Source organism: Acanthisitta chloris, unplaced genomic scaffold (assembly GCF_000695815.1).
Source record: "Acanthisitta chloris isolate BGI_N310 unplaced genomic scaffold, ASM69581v1 scaffold29964, whole genome shotgun sequence".
In the NCBI taxonomy this organism is placed as follows: Eukaryota; Metazoa; Chordata; class Aves; order Passeriformes; family Acanthisittidae; genus Acanthisitta; species Acanthisitta chloris.
In genome coordinates, this window is record NW_008671489.1 from 2,144 (window position 1) to 18,992 (window position 16,849).

The 16,849-nt window shown below is 38.1% G+C and overlaps 1 protein-coding gene across 1 annotated transcript in view; it reads left to right on the top strand.

Moving 5' to 3' along the window:
• Positions 1-353: 353 nt before the first annotated feature.
• Positions 354-16,849, top strand: part of LOC103801698 (islet cell autoantigen 1-like) — a gene marked incomplete at its 5' end in the record, with an annotated part of 17,592 nt that continues 1,096 nt past the window's right edge. Inside the window, 5 exons of the mRNA XM_009074122.1 lie at positions 354-448; positions 2,458-2,507; positions 6,173-6,214; positions 9,779-10,054; positions 15,168-15,263. Of these exons, the coding sequence (XP_009072370.1) occupies positions 354-448; positions 2,458-2,507; positions 6,173-6,214; positions 9,779-10,054; positions 15,168-15,263 (559 nt within the window). The remainder of the gene's footprint in view (positions 449-2,457; positions 2,508-6,172; positions 6,215-9,778; positions 10,055-15,167; positions 15,264-16,849) is intronic.

Consider the following 16,849-nt stretch of genomic DNA (forward strand, 5'->3'; position numbering starts at 1 on the left):
TTAAATGAAAAAGGGAAAAAAAGAGGCAAACACACATAATAGCAAAGAAACATGCCCTCAGTGCCTGCTTTGCATATGGTATACATGGGTTTACTTTGAAATATTGGAAATGGAGCATGAGTTTAGAAGTAGCCAAGTGTCACCTTCTTATATAAAGCATGTTCATAGTCTCAGTTTGAATGAGTATCTTCTAGATCTTTAGTTTTGCTTATTTGAGTCAGATACAGTTTTGATATAGCTCAAAACCATTCTTGCAAAATTTCTGTTGGTTCTATAATCTGGTTTGGCCTTAAATTACACACTTTTCTTCCCTAATTCTAATTTGTTTTCTTCTTATTGTGGTTATGATCTAGAGCTTGCAGGATCCTGTGAATAAACTAACAGAAAAAGCAGAAAAGGAGGACCCGCAGATTGAGGGCACCAATTCAGTGCCAGATCAACAGAGTCAGTAAGTCACATGTCCTATATATTAAAATAATAAGTATTTTTGTGTATAATCTGCTTTCTGGTTGCTAAAGTCACCAAATATTTGTCAGCAGAAATATAGACACAGCTAGCCTAATTCCACTGGTTAACAGTGAGCTCAGTACAAGAATTCCTGAAATGTTGTAATGTGTACATGAGAACTAGTAAATTTTATGATGAAATTAAGAGCTTTAAAAAGACCCATTAAACCCTTACATGTTTTTCATCTTTCTTAGCCTTCTTTTAATTTTTTCCAGCTTTTGTTTCATTTTTTCTTTATTACAAGAAATGGTAAACAACTATACATGGGAGCATTGCATTTCTCCTTTGAGCAGCATCTCCTTTCACCTGGGAATAGGATATAGATTACTGATTGCTCTGAGCAGCGATTAGTTTTTGTAATGTATCCAGCATCAGTTAGTAATCCAATGAAGCAGTAGGTACTTAGTATAAAGTACATCTAAGTGAGCTGAAGCTATCAAGGTTTGAGTTACCTGTAGCTCTGAGGTGAGAGAGACTTATGAATGGACTGCTATGGGGAGAGGAGAACAGGAGAACGAGATGTGATCCCTCCCCTACCAGACCCTCAGGATTCAGTTGCCAGGAGATGCAGTGTCGATATAATCCTGCTGCCACCTGTTGTTTTGACTATCCCTGCTTAAATGAAGCTCCCAGCAAAGGATCAGTTGTCAAAAAGCAGAGAACAGCTTGACTGATTATTGGATTTTGCTTGGCCATTTATAATAATGGGTTTTTAAAGCATTCAGGTTTTCAGTCCTTTCTCTTACTTAGATTCAGAACCACTGACCAAAACCAGTTTATAAATTGGTCAGATTTGGTGCTATTCATATTAGAAAGGACTTGACCAAGTAGCATTTAGCAGGTGGTTGTCTCCACAGAACTGCCTTCAATCTGTAGCATCTCATGTGACAACAGAAAAGAATTTAATAAATAACTGCTTTCCTCAATGTTGAATATAAAGTTCTAGAATGAGTGCATGATTTGTGGAAGATGTGTGCATTAGCACCTACTGGCAAATACATCAGATGCCATGTCATGGTCATACTTTTTTATTTATGGACTATTTTTTCCTTGACTGTCATAAAACTGAGGGGAAAAAAAAAGTCACCATTTTGCTGTCTAAAACCATTTTAAAAATTCTAAGATTCAAGAAGAATTACACAAAACAAAGCTTTGAAAATCCTCATGAACTTTCCATTCACAGTAAACATTCATTATACTAGAATTTGGCCTGAATCTAATATTCTTCTACCACAAGCCTACCCTCAAGAGCAGGGGAGGAGGTTCTTTTGGTCCTGTTACTAGAAGATAGGAGGAATGTGCCTACACAGGCCTTTTCACCACCACATCAGCCTTGTGGTTGTTTCATTCCCTACTCATTGAATGGCTTTACACAAAGTAATAGCAGTTAGAACATAGATATTCTTCATGAAGAATTTACCCTTGTATAAGAATTGCATCTAAACCACAGCTTTTTTTTCCTGTTGAGAGCTTTTTTCTTTAACACTGCTGATCTGGTCTTTCAGAAATCTGCTGACGTGGGACAAAACTCACCTGATGATTTTTGATTAGTTGCTGTTAAAAAGAGAAGTGCAGAGTGGTTGGGTTTCTTTTTGGTTGCCTATTTTTTTTGGGGTGGGGAAGAGCTGTACCTCCTTCATGATAGTTATGAAAGACCAGATCTGGAAAAGCAGAAGACATACTTTTAATTACAGATTTAGACTAAAAATGTTAGGTTTTGGTAGTTGGTCTATAAGTCTAATACTCATTTTCAACAGACTTCTGCCAATGAAACAGTAAAAGGTTACAACAGACCAGCACACAGAGCAAATGCAGGACTCATTCTGTTACTACTGGGTTTTTTTTACTGATATGGTTCTGTAACAATGGACCAAAAAGAGGTAAAGGTATTATTATTCTATAGCCTTAGAATTATTTTCTCAATTTTTTTTCTTACTCTTTCAAATTAAGGTTGATTTCATTAGATGAGGAGAGCCATACCAAGGAATTGAACTATCCAGGTATTTTATTTTATGTTATCATAACTTCATAAGTGCTGTAATAAATGGTTTTTTGTTTATTTGCTGTATGCTCAGCTTCACCCAGAAAATCCCTACAAAAGCATAAAGCTTAAGGCCAGGAAGACATGTTAAAACTAATCTCTTACATGTTACATCCCACTGCATTTCGTTCAGTCACTTTCAGATAGGTCTCCCAAAAGACTAATTCTTACCCTGGGCATGTACCTTTCCAGAAAGGGTTCTGTAGGTTAGTTAGGTGTTGAGTCAAGGGAGGTATGTCACTTAGTTCAGTAGTTTGTTCCACTGTTTAAACATGTACTGTGGAAAATCTTGATATATTCAGTGGAACTTCTGTCCAAAAGCCAGGCAAAGTCATGCTCTGCTGCTGCCAGTGACCTTGTTGTAATTACCCAGTGATACAGCCAAGGCTCCAGTTGGAGGTGCACAGAGAAAAAATGGGAGGCAATGGACACGAGTGACAGGAAGGGAAATTCTGAGTACATACTAAGGAAAAGGAACCTTCAAGATGATCTGACTTCATAGCTGAAGGGCTTGGGTAAGATGACCCCTAAAGGTCCTTCTGGCCTAAATAATTTATGGCTTATAATACATCTTTTTCTGTTAAATTAATGGAGAATAATTTTAATACGTTACATTTTATCCTACATGAACTACTACTATTACATGAAAATCAAGACTCCTCTCAAATCTTTATTTCAATAGGCTGACAGTCTTGATGTCTCGAAGACATCTTCTTTTCTCCTTTACTATTAAAGTTTTTATTTCCATTCTACTTTACAACATCTCCTTTCAAATATGAAATATATAACTGAACAAGAGATTTCTGATGTTGTTCTCACCCGTCATGTTTCTAAAAGGTAAAATCACAATCCTGTTTCTATATCCAAGAAGAATATCTCATTTTGCTGCAACATCGTGTTCAAAGCTCATATCTGAATTCATTGTTTATCAAGACTCAGTTCCTTTTGGTCACAGCTTTCCAGGACTCATTTGTCCTTTCTACAGCATGGCTTATATTCCTTATTCCTACAGGTATAACTCACGACTTGGTAGTATTAACTTCTCCCAGCTCTGACTACAGAAACTCAATGACTGACCTGACTGACCACCTCTAATACTCTGCTAGTTGTTTGCACAGTTTTTTCAAGAGTGATGTTGTGTTTACTTCCAGATGACTGCTAAAGCTATTGAATAGCAATGCATAAAACACTAAGCCTTGCAAATCTAAACTAGAAACACTTCTGCTTTGCAATTATTTCTCCTAGCAATGTGTTTTTGACATCTGTTAGTTGTCACGTTCCTAATCCATTCAATATGTTCGTTATAGATGTTACACAGTGCTAACGTTTAGCTCGAAGGCTATGCAGTGCAAAGTCAAGTTGTTTCTAAACAAATATATTTATTAAAATAAAGCTCATAGTTTTATCAAAGAATTAAATTAATTGCTTGTTGGGTTTTTTGATTAGGTCTGCTTTCCATAAAAACAACAATAAATTATTATAGGAGCATTTATTATGTTCATGTTCTTTTGCTGAATCCCATACGGAATGGCATTCCGTTAGTGTTTGAACTAGGAGTAATGGTGAGCTACCAGCCCATAGTTACCTGCAATTGCTTGAGTCACCCTGTGCAATTATTGTTGTTGTTTTGGTGGGGTTTTTTTGTAATAATGACACAATATTAGGACTTTACCAGTGTTTTGAAGTATCACACATTTTGCAATTAATTAGATCAGATATCTGTTTGAGAAGATATTTTAATATTCATGGAAACAAAATCTGACATATTTTCTTAGCAGATGATCTCTAGAGTCTCAGTTACTTAAGGACTGTAAAATATTTTGCCATAATACCAAGACCTTGTTCTTTCTCTTTGTCCATTGCTCCTAAAAGGAACTGAAGTATTTTGCAATACTTCTGCCTGCTCTGCTAAATTTTTCCAGCTCCATACACTAGCAGGTCTGTGCCAGTGCTAAGATCTGTTTTTTTCCAAAAGTACACTGTATGTATGAAGTAAAACAGATATAGTGGTTCTAGTCAGGGAACTCTCCTTCTTCTTAGTTTTCCTCACCAACTACTTCTATTTCATAACTTCCATTGGTTTTTTATCATTTCCTCTGCATTTTCCCCTTATATACTATGGATGTCTGTAAGATTGGCACCATCCTGTTTACCACTCAGCAAAGACAGGCTTTCAGCAACAGTTCTACTTTTTTCATTACAGAATTGTGGCCATCCATATCCCACCTGTCATGAATGTCTCTTTCTGATTTTGTTTCCCCTCTGCCAGTCAGTTTAGGGTTGGGCTTTTCCCCTTTAGCTTTGTGCATTGTCCTTTTATGAAAGCATCATATAAATTTGTTCATGTGTGTTTATGCTTCTCCTATCTGTAGCTGTATAGAGTATAATCAGGTATCATGAGCCCTGAAATGACCTGCTGATTCTAGTGCTGGTAGCACATTTCTGTTACTGTCCTAGCAAAGCCTTATAAAATAATATGACACAAACAGCTGTTTCATTTAGTTCTGAACACATCTTGAAGTTTCTCTTGAAAGAGTTTGGCATTCAATTTTTATTCCTCTATAGAGCATTTCATTTCTTCTTTCCAGCCTCTCATGTGAGGCTTTCAGCAGATGGAACTTCCAGTTCTGGCAATACTGTGACCAAACTCTTCCTTTGCCTTTAGAGCTACAAACTCAGTTGCCTAGAAGGTAGATTTCCCCAACAGTTAATGGGGAGAGAAAGGCATTTTCAGCAGGTAGCTCATCCTTCCTGGTTTGCTACATATCTTAAATGGAATTAATCACTTGATGGAGGTGTCTTTCTCTTCACTGCTAGACAGAATCTAGATGATTGTTTCAATTCCACGTCTCATCTAAGAAACCTGCTGAGAATTTAAGACAGCGGTGTTTTGTCACTTCTGATAGCCTATAACCCTCAGCTATACATTTTCCCTCCTACTGGTCTTAGCCCATTTATTTTCCTGCAGAGGAGATAATGTTACCTGGGATACTTTGGAGGAAGATTCCTTTTCCCTGTTCCTAGAGTTGGTGTCATGAGGAAGAACATATTGTCAAGGAAGGCAATTTAGCGAGTGATGAGGTCCTGACACTTTTCTGCTCCCTCCTGGCCTGTCTAAGTATGAGCTTCCGAAAGAAGTGTCTCTGCATTTGATGGACAATAGAGACCTATCTGATTCTTGCAGTTGCCTCAGTTGGGTGCACTCAGCCTGGACAGGGTCTGGTGTGACAGGCAGTGATTCAGAGGAAGGTGCACCACCAGTCAGAAATTTGCCTCGCTTCTTCGAAATGCTTGTATCTTCAATCTTTCACCCCTTGTGACCAGGCTCATTTGAAACATGAACACCAGCAACCCTTGCATGTTGATTTTATAGTGACGTTGTTTATGAGCACAGGCTCCTGCCAAGTGCAATTTGACATGTTTATGGATCTTGATTATGGCTGATGATGGCAAGGATGTCATATCCATGTTACAAGGAAATTGTAACCACAAGCAGAACTCAGGTGAAGGGACTTAAGAAAATTAACTTTAGATGTATACATACTGATTATCAGTGTACTGCAGATCTTGATTTGTGGCTGTTCATTTTTCTTTTTTTCCTTCTTTTTTTTTTTTTATTTTCAGGTGCCATAGATGACTTACTAGACCTGCAACCTGAAGAAAATGGTATGAAATATTTGTGCATATCTGTTTCATCTGCTTTTAAATAGTCACCAAGTACAATTTTCAACTTAGATCTCATTGTTTTCGCAATCTGAAAAGTTGAATGATATTATTCAGCTGCAGTATTTAAATAGTGTTAAAGGAAACTTGCAGAGTCAGTATTCCTGATCTTATAATGGAAGTAAACCTTACTGTGGATAAAATGTTTTGTACCAGGAAATTCAAGGTTAGGTAGACTGGGCTATATCCTGTTTGCCCCACTGAAGTAGATTCCACTGTAAACCTTACCCCCCTATAACATTTCACAAACTTTTCTTTTTGGTTCTTTAGTTGTTGTACCACAACTCTTGGCAAGGCACTAGTAACCACAGGATTTTGTGTCAGAAATGTACGTATCAGAAACAAATGATTTAGTCTTCTTAAAACCATGTTAGGAATGGTGACTTCTTTCAGCCAGAGAGTTAATTAAATCCATTGTGCTGTTCTCCTACACACAAGAGAAAACAATCTTTGATTCCAAGCTCTGCTCTTACCGTTATGCCTCTGTTAGATCCATGACAGTTCAAGGAGATGTGCTGTTTTACCATGTAGCATATGAAAGATCCAGATAAAAGTTTTATATTGAGTTTTCATACAAAGTAAGAGTATTGCCTATAATTTTTCACTTGCTCTTCACTCATACATCTCAGAAGAATGAGTAAAAAACACTTTAACAACAACAACTGTGGCAACTCAAAAGGCAAATAAAGAAGCAAAGCAAAAATATCTCGTGTGGTTTAGTCAGTTAGACTGAGAGCATAATTTGGGATATTTAAGACACTGCCTCTATGGTAGGTAAGGAAGAGAGCATTTGCAAACACCTTGGCTTTGGATTTGCCACGGGCAGTCTCTTGCAGTGGGGGGAAATTACCCATATGAGGAATCACCCATGAAGGCAGAAACGGGAAGTTCTTCAACTGTCTGTGTGTTTCAGAAGGAAGTCTATCCTATGTTGCTAATCATGTACTGCTGTAAATATTTTTGGTTTCTCTTCCAGTTTTGTTTTTTTTTAATTTTTTTTACATTTTTAAATACTACAGAGAGAGTAGTCAGTCATTGGAACAGGCTGCCTGGGGAGGTGGTGGATTCACCATCCCTGGAAGTTTTCAAGATTAGACTGGATGTGGCACTTAGTGCCATGGTCCAGTAACAACGATAGGGTTGGACTCGATGGTTTTTGAGGTCTCTTCCAACTCAGTTGATTCTGTTCTAAAATGTTTGCAAAGGAATACAAGCATTGCTAGAGGCTTGTTCAAACAACTACAAAAAGAATATAGTGACATTGTTCTTTGTGTTTTACTGGGATTTTGGATTTTCTTTCATGGACATTTATAAGGTTAGGGGCAGCATGTGCAGACAAAAAATGGATTTTGACTGTGAAAATGGCCAGTGAAAACAGAGAAACAGGAAAAGAAGTAATAGAAGATTTACAGGTGATGTAAGAAAGTCCATATCATTCTAGTAATCTAGCAGAGATACCACAAGAGAAGTATCTCGGTAAGCAAGACTGGTTTCAAGATAACCTGTATTGCAAACGAGGAGAACTTTCTGCTGCTTCTTAATTGTGGTAGCCTGAACATAAACACCACCCTGTCCTCCCCTGCCGTGGGTGCAAGGTCCACACAGGAAGATCAAAGACTGCTGAGCCAAGGAATGTGTCACTCCTGAGATTCCTGGTGGTCGTACACACTGCAGCAAGACCTAAGTGCTCTATAAAGCTGTGTGTTGTACTTTCTCCTCCAGTAAAAGTGGGACTCCTGCAATGGTTACCCAGATGAAACAGAACTCTGCTACGAGCTTTGCTGCTGCATTTGTTCCGTTCTAGGTCACTTGTGGTTAGGTATGGTGTTGGTGGTATGTCTTAGCAGATCTGTTCCGGTTGCTGCTCCCTTTGCATCTCCCTCTGCAAGCCTTCCAAGCGAACGCAGCTTTGAGATGGTGATGCCCCACAGAGATCAGAGTTCTTAGTGCCTTTGAAATAGCAGGTGTGTTTCCCCTATGGAAGGATTTTACCCCTCTGCCTCACCTACTGAATAACTTGGGGAAATTGTAGGTGCTTGGACAATATGAATATTCTCTGCTGTCTATCTGAAGATAGGAAAACAGCCTGAAAATTCATGAGAACAAATTGTTTTCTGTGGTATTTTAGTTATAGTCTAGTGGGAACGTCAGGAGAACTGACGTGTTTGTGATGTCCCTATTTGTAATTTTTGGGCCCTCACAGGGAGTACAGAGGTGTATAAAAAATGTGAATTAGAAAGGAGTTAAATCTCACAGCCAACTTCACTAATGAAGTGTGTTGGTTTATTTGTTTCCTAGTACGTAGGTGTGTGTGCTGACGCATCAGCCTATTTTAAAATACAGTTTTGCACTTTTTTTCCTCCTCTGACTCAAATCCAACCATTTCATTATAAATCGTTGCAGCTATTAAAAGGAAACTTTCCTGAGAAGGCTTCTGCATTTCAGTAAAATGGCCTGTTGTATGTTAGTCAGTCTTTTATCCCAACCCAAAAGGGTTAAAAACATCTTTGCCAGTGGTATGCAACTTGGAGAGCTCAGCTGATCTTCCCAAACCTTGGAAAACTGAAGTTGCTTCTGTGCCTTACCACCAGTTTGAAACAAGCATAATTAAGATAAACTGATCTGGATTTCAGTAACGTAACATTATCAGCCTTGTTAACCACCATTTTTGTGATTTGCAGACTCCCACAGTGGAGCTCCAAACGTTTCCAAGTAAAATAACACTTGGGGTTCCTTGATAGTTCTTTCACTTTCCAAATATTTTGGAAAAGGATTATGATCCTGGTTACCAGTTTCATGTATTTTATATAACTATTTAACATCTCTAAAATCAGAAAAACCTGTTTTTAAGGAGTAATCTTTCAAATGATCTAAGAGCTTCTTCAACTGCAGTTCTGGTGCTGGAAAAACACAGGGAATCAGAAGGAAAGTGGGCCCCAGTTGTTTCTCAGCAGCTTAAGAGAAGGAATAAAACTGCTAAAGCATTGAACAGTGTAGAAATCTAACTTTTTATAATAGAGTAACCTTTTCTCATGGGGGAAGTACCTCAGTAATTCAAGCATTGGTCAGAAGGTAATAAAGATGATCTTAAGCATGTTCTAACAAAATTCCAGAATAATCCCCAACTCTTTTTTTTTTTCCAGTTTATACCAATCTGATTTTTTTGACAATTTCATTTATTTCAAAAAGCAACATAAAAATAAATGTAAATGTTTTAAATATTAGACAGTGTAATGATTTTGGTGTATTTAATAGATTTTTAAGCATACCTCTAGTATTATTTCTAATGAGAAGTGAGTCTAGTAGCAGTGAGGTTATCTAACATAATCAAGGAATTATTTGTTGCATAAGGTACAAGCCCAGATGTCCAACACAATTGTATCTAAAATATTCTTGCAAAAATATTCCATCTCAATTAACACACAAAACCTAGATTGGTTATTTTTAAAAACGTTCCTTCCTTTCTTTGTCTAAAAATGATTTCTCTTGGCTCTTGTTCTGAGACAGCTTCAAAGCAACAGTTTGTGAGGTCCTTGGAGCCAGAACCTGGTGATAAGGATGACATGCTATTACTGAATGAGATCCTCAACGCTTCCTCCCTGGATGAGGGGGAATTCAGCAAAGAGTGGACAGCTGTTTTTGGACAGGTTGCTGATCTTACCATGAACTCTTCAACTAAAGATGGGGAGAATGCTTCATCGTCTGTGGTACCAACGCCATCAGGGTACTTGCCCTCACAGCTGCTAGACCAAAACATGAATGACTTGCAGTCGTCTTTACATGGTGAGAGCTCATCTTGGTCTGTTAGTGTGTTGGGGTTAGGTTTTAGAGTATGGTTTCCTGGTATGTAGAAGTGTCATGACGGTTTATAATGTGCCATAGCTGCAGAAACCCTGAAGCTAGAGCAGACTGTGGCCTGGAGAAAAGCATGTGAGTATCATATTTGTTTTTCTAGCCCTGTTCAGTGTTTATGACAAAGCACCTAAAACCTAAAGTCAAGATTACTGTCTCAAATGTTTTCATTGAACTTCCTGAAATGTTCTGTAGGCATTTGAGATTTATTTTTTCGAGAAACAGAAAATATGCTTGAGTGGGCTTCACTGTTTAAATGACAAATGCTGTCTCTGCTAAGGGGCCAAAGAGCCAAAAATAATTGCTGTATTTTGTTTGGGGATACTATTTTTAAATGACATAGTGAAAATCAATTCATTTTTTGGGTTTTGTTGGGTTTTTTTCCCAAGATATCCCATAATCTTGCATGTAGGGATATGGATAAGGTAGAACAGGTTGTCTAGGGAAATGAAAGAGGGGACCTAAGGCAGTTTTTCTGCTGCTGCTTTGGCCTGGAGGAAGGGAGGGAGGAAAGCAGACTGGTAATAAACAGCCAATAGCAACCACCTTCATCCTCCCCACTGTCCAGCTGGATTTCTTCTAGGGCTTTGCAAGCTGAAGGAGGACCTTGTTTTTTTGGGTGCTGTCCCAAGTCATTTAAATCTCATTTGGAGAAGAGTGATGTAGGAAGGACTAGGCTGATTCTATCCTGAAGACTACTTGGAACCCATGCAACAAATAGAATCATACATGATGTAAAATGACCTATGATATTTTGACAAGAATGAAAAAGTCAAATTTACCTTAGAATTAATACAGTTACCACCACCACCCCTAGAACAGGGTACTCGAGTTTGCTGACTTCAGCACTTAGAAGGAAAATGGGGGAATGACATTTGTAATGATGCACAGTTTTAGATGCATTTTTATGATAAAGTACATGATTTTAAGCAAATTGCTGAAAATAGCAACAGAAATATTTTAAGATTGTTTTTGCCCCTCAGCTTCGCATATTTTAAAATATTTTAAATTTAAATATAATTTACATTTGAAATATAAATATGTTTATGAAGGAAAATTATTTTTGAGGTATAAATAGCAAGCAGGATTGGGTATCCTTTCTGAGGCAGCTGTTAGCTCTCATTTGCACAAGGCACTGGCATTGGCTGCAGTGTTAGAGACTTCAGAATCACAACTCAGGTATGTTGCATTCAGGGAACACTAGAAATGGAAAATCCATTCCAGTCAGTTTGGTATCCCAAAATTCTTTTGAATAAAAAGAAGAATAAATCTGTACTGAAAGAGTAAAATATGTTGATGTTTTCAAATGGATTTCCAAGGTTTTGGCAGAAGATCATGGTAATTGATCTACTGGCATTTGAAAAGTCAGGGCTAATCAGCTGAGTGGTTGTATCTGATAATCAGCATGTTCCCAGCTGACTTTATTTGCCAAGTAAAATGCATTGTTTAAACTAACTTTCATAAATTTTCTTTTAGAAATTTTTATTTCTTATTTTTTTAACAGAAGGTGAAATTTGGTCCATTTTATATCTTGTGAAAACTCAGCTTTAATCTTAAACTACATTTCACTTCACAACATTTCTTTCATCATTTGACCTTATGAATAAATATGGTAGCAGAGACTTTTTTTGTAAAACAAAACACTAACTGGAATATAAGCATATCTAGACATAAAAGTTGAAAATATTAGAAGACATGAATTATATTTTTACTGAGGACTTGTGATACATCTCCTACTCTCTTTTTCCCCCAGCAGTTGGTAGGATTGCTTAATTCAGTGTGAGGTGCTACTCTGTAGCCTCCACATTGCATACTTCCTGTGTGAATTTGGCCTTGAGACCATAAAGATTCTTAAAACTCACATGCTTAACTTTAAGCACATTAACTTTTCTATTAACTTCAGTGGGATTACTTACTTATTTTACGTTAAGCACGCTCATAAATCTTTGGGGCTTTGTTTTCTCTCTGCCTCAGATCTTAATCTGTAAAACAGGCACAATGCTATGCAGGTTATAAACTGTTATGGTCAGGAATTCCCAGCTCGGACTTTTCTCTGGCTGTATTTATAGGCAGGATCTAGCACAATGGGACTTTGACTTGCTGTGGGGCTACCAGGTGCTGGTTTAAAAGACATATAAATGTGTGTGTGTGTGTGTGTATATATATATCTGTTAGAAACAAAGCATGCTCCCAACAAATCCTTTAGATTCTCCTCCAGATACAGCTTTGTAGCTTGCTTGCCTTTCTGCTTTTTCAGAGGAGCATTGGCTTCCTCTTTTCATTGTGTTTATGGCCTCGTTTACTTACTTATTCATACCATTAAGGGCTCCTCTTTATCGTCCCTCCACGTGCATATATTCTGGTTGGTAAGAAAATGTGTGGCTTCCCATTTCCATTTTAAATTTAATTGTTTGATGTTTGTGAAGATGTTAGCTGAAAAGCAAGCTGTTTGGTTTCCTTGCTGTCTTGGCAATAACCTTTTGTCTAGTCATGTAACAAAGTCATCCTCTGAACAGGCAAACCAGAACAGGCTTGGGGCCAACAACTACTTTCAAATTGATAGGCTGTGGTTTGTTTTTGAAAGGCAAAGTTGTTCTCTGTAGCTCACTAAAAACATAATTTGTGAAAGTACTTAATAAAAATTCTGTGTCCGTCTTTCCCAGTACCTTCGTGGATGGCTAAGTTCGTGACAAAAACATCACATTTTTTCTGGAGCATTTTTCGTTGTTTTGGGGGTTTTTTTGTTGCTGTTGTTAGGTTCTTTTTGTTTTCTAAGTGGCACTTTACCTGCATTTCAGTGAACATTTTTCTGGATTTCGTTGTTTTGGGGGTTTTTTTGTTGCTGTTGTTAGGTTCTTTTTGTTTTCTAAGTGGCACTTGTTCTACCTGCATTTCAGTGAACAGAGAGCCAGACCACAGCATCTCTCACGGATGTGCTGCCTACCAAGCCTTAGTCCAGGGACTCAAAAGGAGAACTCCAAAGGAGTTAACTGGTCTGTGGTGTTTTGCTGTCTGGTCTGTCAGTCACACCAGTGTAAGGGAACATCAGTAGGTTCTTTTTGTTTTCTAAGTGGCACTTGTTCTACCTGCATTTCAGTGAACAGAGAGCCAGACCACAGCATCTCTCACGGATGTGCTGCCTACCAAGCCTTAGTCCAGGGACTCAAAAGGAGAACTCCAAAGGAGTTAACTGGTCTGTGGTGTTTTGCTGTCTGGTCTGTCAGTCACACCAGTGTAAGGGAACATCAGTGATGTCTTGGGGACCCAACTCCTGATCTCACTGAAGTCACTAAGACTTGCAGAAAGTTTCCAGGCAGCACTTCCATTCACTCCTATGAAGTTAGGATTTGGCTTTATTTGTTTAAGCAGCTCAGTTTACCCATTGTCATTCACTGACATATCAAAACACTTTCTCAGAATACATCTCCAAACACACAAAAGCATTACAGTCTACTGTAGTTGTGTATAATGTCCTCTGCCACTCTCATTTGTAACACAAACTGAGAAAATGCCTGGAAAAGTTGTCATTCTGAAGAGTTAATGCCATACTTTTCATTATTTACAGTTCAGATTTGCTTATTTGAAAGATTAAACTCTAAAACCTCGTTTTCAGGGGACACAGGTTGCTCACAAGCCTTTATCACCTTTGTCTAGAACAAATACGTGTGAGCACTGCATCCAGATTTTGAAGAAGTTTTTGGTTTGTTTCCTTAGAGATACAGAGGATGTTTGTGGCTTTAAATTTCCTTCCTAATTCATGTGATTTTGCAGAAACATTCTTCTGCCTCTTTTTAATAACAGAGCTTGGGCTTCAAACCTTTTATAGCCAGGCTAAGATCAGAGAGCGATGACATTAATTATTACAGAGAGGAAAGGGTTGATATGACTCACGTGGCTGTTGCAGGAACTGTTGGGACACTGGGTACACATATCTGACAGGAGGCCCAAAAGAGCAGAAAGTAAGGGGAGGGCAAGACAAAAAGAGTGAAAAAGGATGTGAGAACATAAACTGGTAGAAAAAGAGGCTGAATAAGGAAATGCTAACTGTGTGCACAGATGAGCATCCTGTTTGTGATACTGCCGAGTTAGATAGATAGACTAGATCCCTGAGATGGATGGACAATTGATCAGGCCACACTTAAAGGAGATATTGATGACAACAGAAATACAACCTCCAGTCCTCTAAATGCGATAAAGAGTAAGAATTTAAATATCTTAAGCCAGGGACAAAAAATGCTCTATTTTTTCCTCATATGTTTCTGCAGTATACCACCCCAGTTCATTTTGCCAGCCCAGCTCATCTGGCCTCATTGACTGTATTTATCATTACTCTTTCATGGTAATGGAATATGCATGCGAGAACAAAAATTTGTGCATGCTCAGTTTCACTTTTCCCTGCATAGTCACCTCTCCTTGCTGAGCAGATGCTTTCAAAGAAAGAACAAAAAAATTATTCCATTAAAATGTAGTTTTAATTTGACTCAAAGTAGTGCATCTTCAATTTAATTCTTCAGGGTTTTGCAATAATATTTTTTTTCAGCATTAATAATTTCAAAATTAACTAAAAAATCTAGGGTCTCTAAATATGTTTTTTTGTCTGGAATAATGGCTGAAATGAAAGTCTTTGGAACTGTAAAAGTAAAGAAAGGTGGGAAATATTTATTATGTGTGATATTTTCACCCAAATGTAAGTGATATTCTTCTCCCTACAGCTATGTTTGACTGGATTACTGTACTGCCTTTCTGTGAATGAGTACTAACCATGATTCACTAAAAGAAACAAAAATCTTTTTTAGCCAGGTTAAAGGTTTGAAAAGAGTACAGTTGCCTGGATCCAGAGATGCTGAATGTGATCCACAGATACTCTCTTCTTAAGGATGTTGCTCATCTGCAGCATCTAACTGCTGATTTCTTGTGTACAAGATATGAGTGGCCGAAGACATGATATTCTGTTCCACTGTCTAATGCTGCCAGACAGCGAGTGAGGTGTTGGAGTTAACAAAGTAATTCTTCACACTAATGCTGCTGTATTATTGAATTTTAGGATGGGCAGCAAACAGTGTGAGTCCCCCATCGATACCACAGCCAGCGCAGAAACCACACGGCCTGAATGTGAACGACAGCAAGGCACCCGTGAAAGGTGGTAGTCATGTATTTTTTTCAGTTATTTTGCTTTACCTTTTTAGCTGGGACTCTTGTATCTATCCAGTCTTCTCAGTTACTCTGTGACAACAAAACTTACTTTTGTAGTAGTTACAGGTTAATCTTGTGATCCCTAATTACTCTGTTCCAGCTTGATTAGGTGTGTGATATGTGTCTGTATGTTTATGTTTTGGTAGGCTTTGGTGCTAGTAGTATGTCAAAAGAGTAAGTTACTATATAATAAGGGAGCTGAAGCTATAGTTTCTTTTTACTGCTTTAATTTTGAGTCACACAGAATAGCATCTGCATGCACTTTGTCTAAGCTAAACAATGTTTTGAAGCTGTAGGATTTAGCACTATGGCTGAAACACAGGCTACTGATAAGGCAGAAGAGCCCTAATTGGAAACTCTGTTGATTAACATGTACCATATCAGTAATCATCTGTTTGAAACTTAATTCACTTCTTGCAATTGAGCCAAGAGTGCATAGTCCTGCTATCTACTGAGACAAAGCCCTGCTGATTCTGACTAGGGTTTTCTGGATAAGTGAACCAAAATATGCTGAATTCTTATTGCCAGTTTGTAGCCTGTTCTGTGCTTTCACATTTGATCAGAAGCGAAGTCAAAGATGTTCAGTGCAGAAGAAAGGGGTGACATGTTTTCCTTCCTCTGCCTGCTGGGATTAAAGGACTGACATTTTTCAGCTCAGCAGGTAAAAAAAAGAAAAGAGGGTTAAGGCGTTTGGAAATGAGTGTGATAGCACAGCCACAGGATCTGCACCAGCAAAACAAAGAGCCTTCAGCTACTTTGTGGTATACCAAAGTGGCAGATTCTCCAGCCTTGCAGACACTAAGCTGAGTGTCATGCCAGGCAGAGCCTATTTTGCCTTGGAATTCCTGGTGTCACAAGGAACGCTTTTGTGCAGTATTGTCTCTCCAAGTGGAAAGCACATCTTCTTTCACTGTCAATATAATATAGCTTAGGCACAGGGTCACAAAAAGCAAAGCAATTGGTGATGTACCTTCTTCATAGCAGCCAAAGTTGTCACTGCTTTAACCTGAACATCTGCCCTGCTGCAATAAGAGGTAGGATATCTCTGTGAAATATGTATGTCAGTATAGACACAGATGTGCAATAGTGCTGCTGTTGTTGGAACATATTCCTGACTCTCATTTTCTTATATCCATCAAAAAATACATCCTAAAACTTGAAGCTGTACTTGGAACTAGCTATCAAGTGTAACCTCTCTCCAGCCGATGCCTTCCCTTTAAAACTTAATTCCAGAGGAGTAATAACCTTGTGTGGTTGTATACAGGGGACACAGAACAGTCACATGAGCTGGATTTAGGCAAAGGAATTTAGTTCTGTAAGAGAGGTTGAAAGTAAAATTTGCCTTCACTTTCCTTTTGGTTTTTTTGCAGGCCTGCAGGTGTGCACAGAAATACCTTCCTTGTACCACAGCTAGACAGAGCTAGATTGCTTCTAGTTTTAATTAAAGTGTTCTTGTACTTATCATGGCAGGAGCCATATAAAATACACAGCAGACAGATGCAAAACATTCTTTCTTACTGAAGTTCTATATTC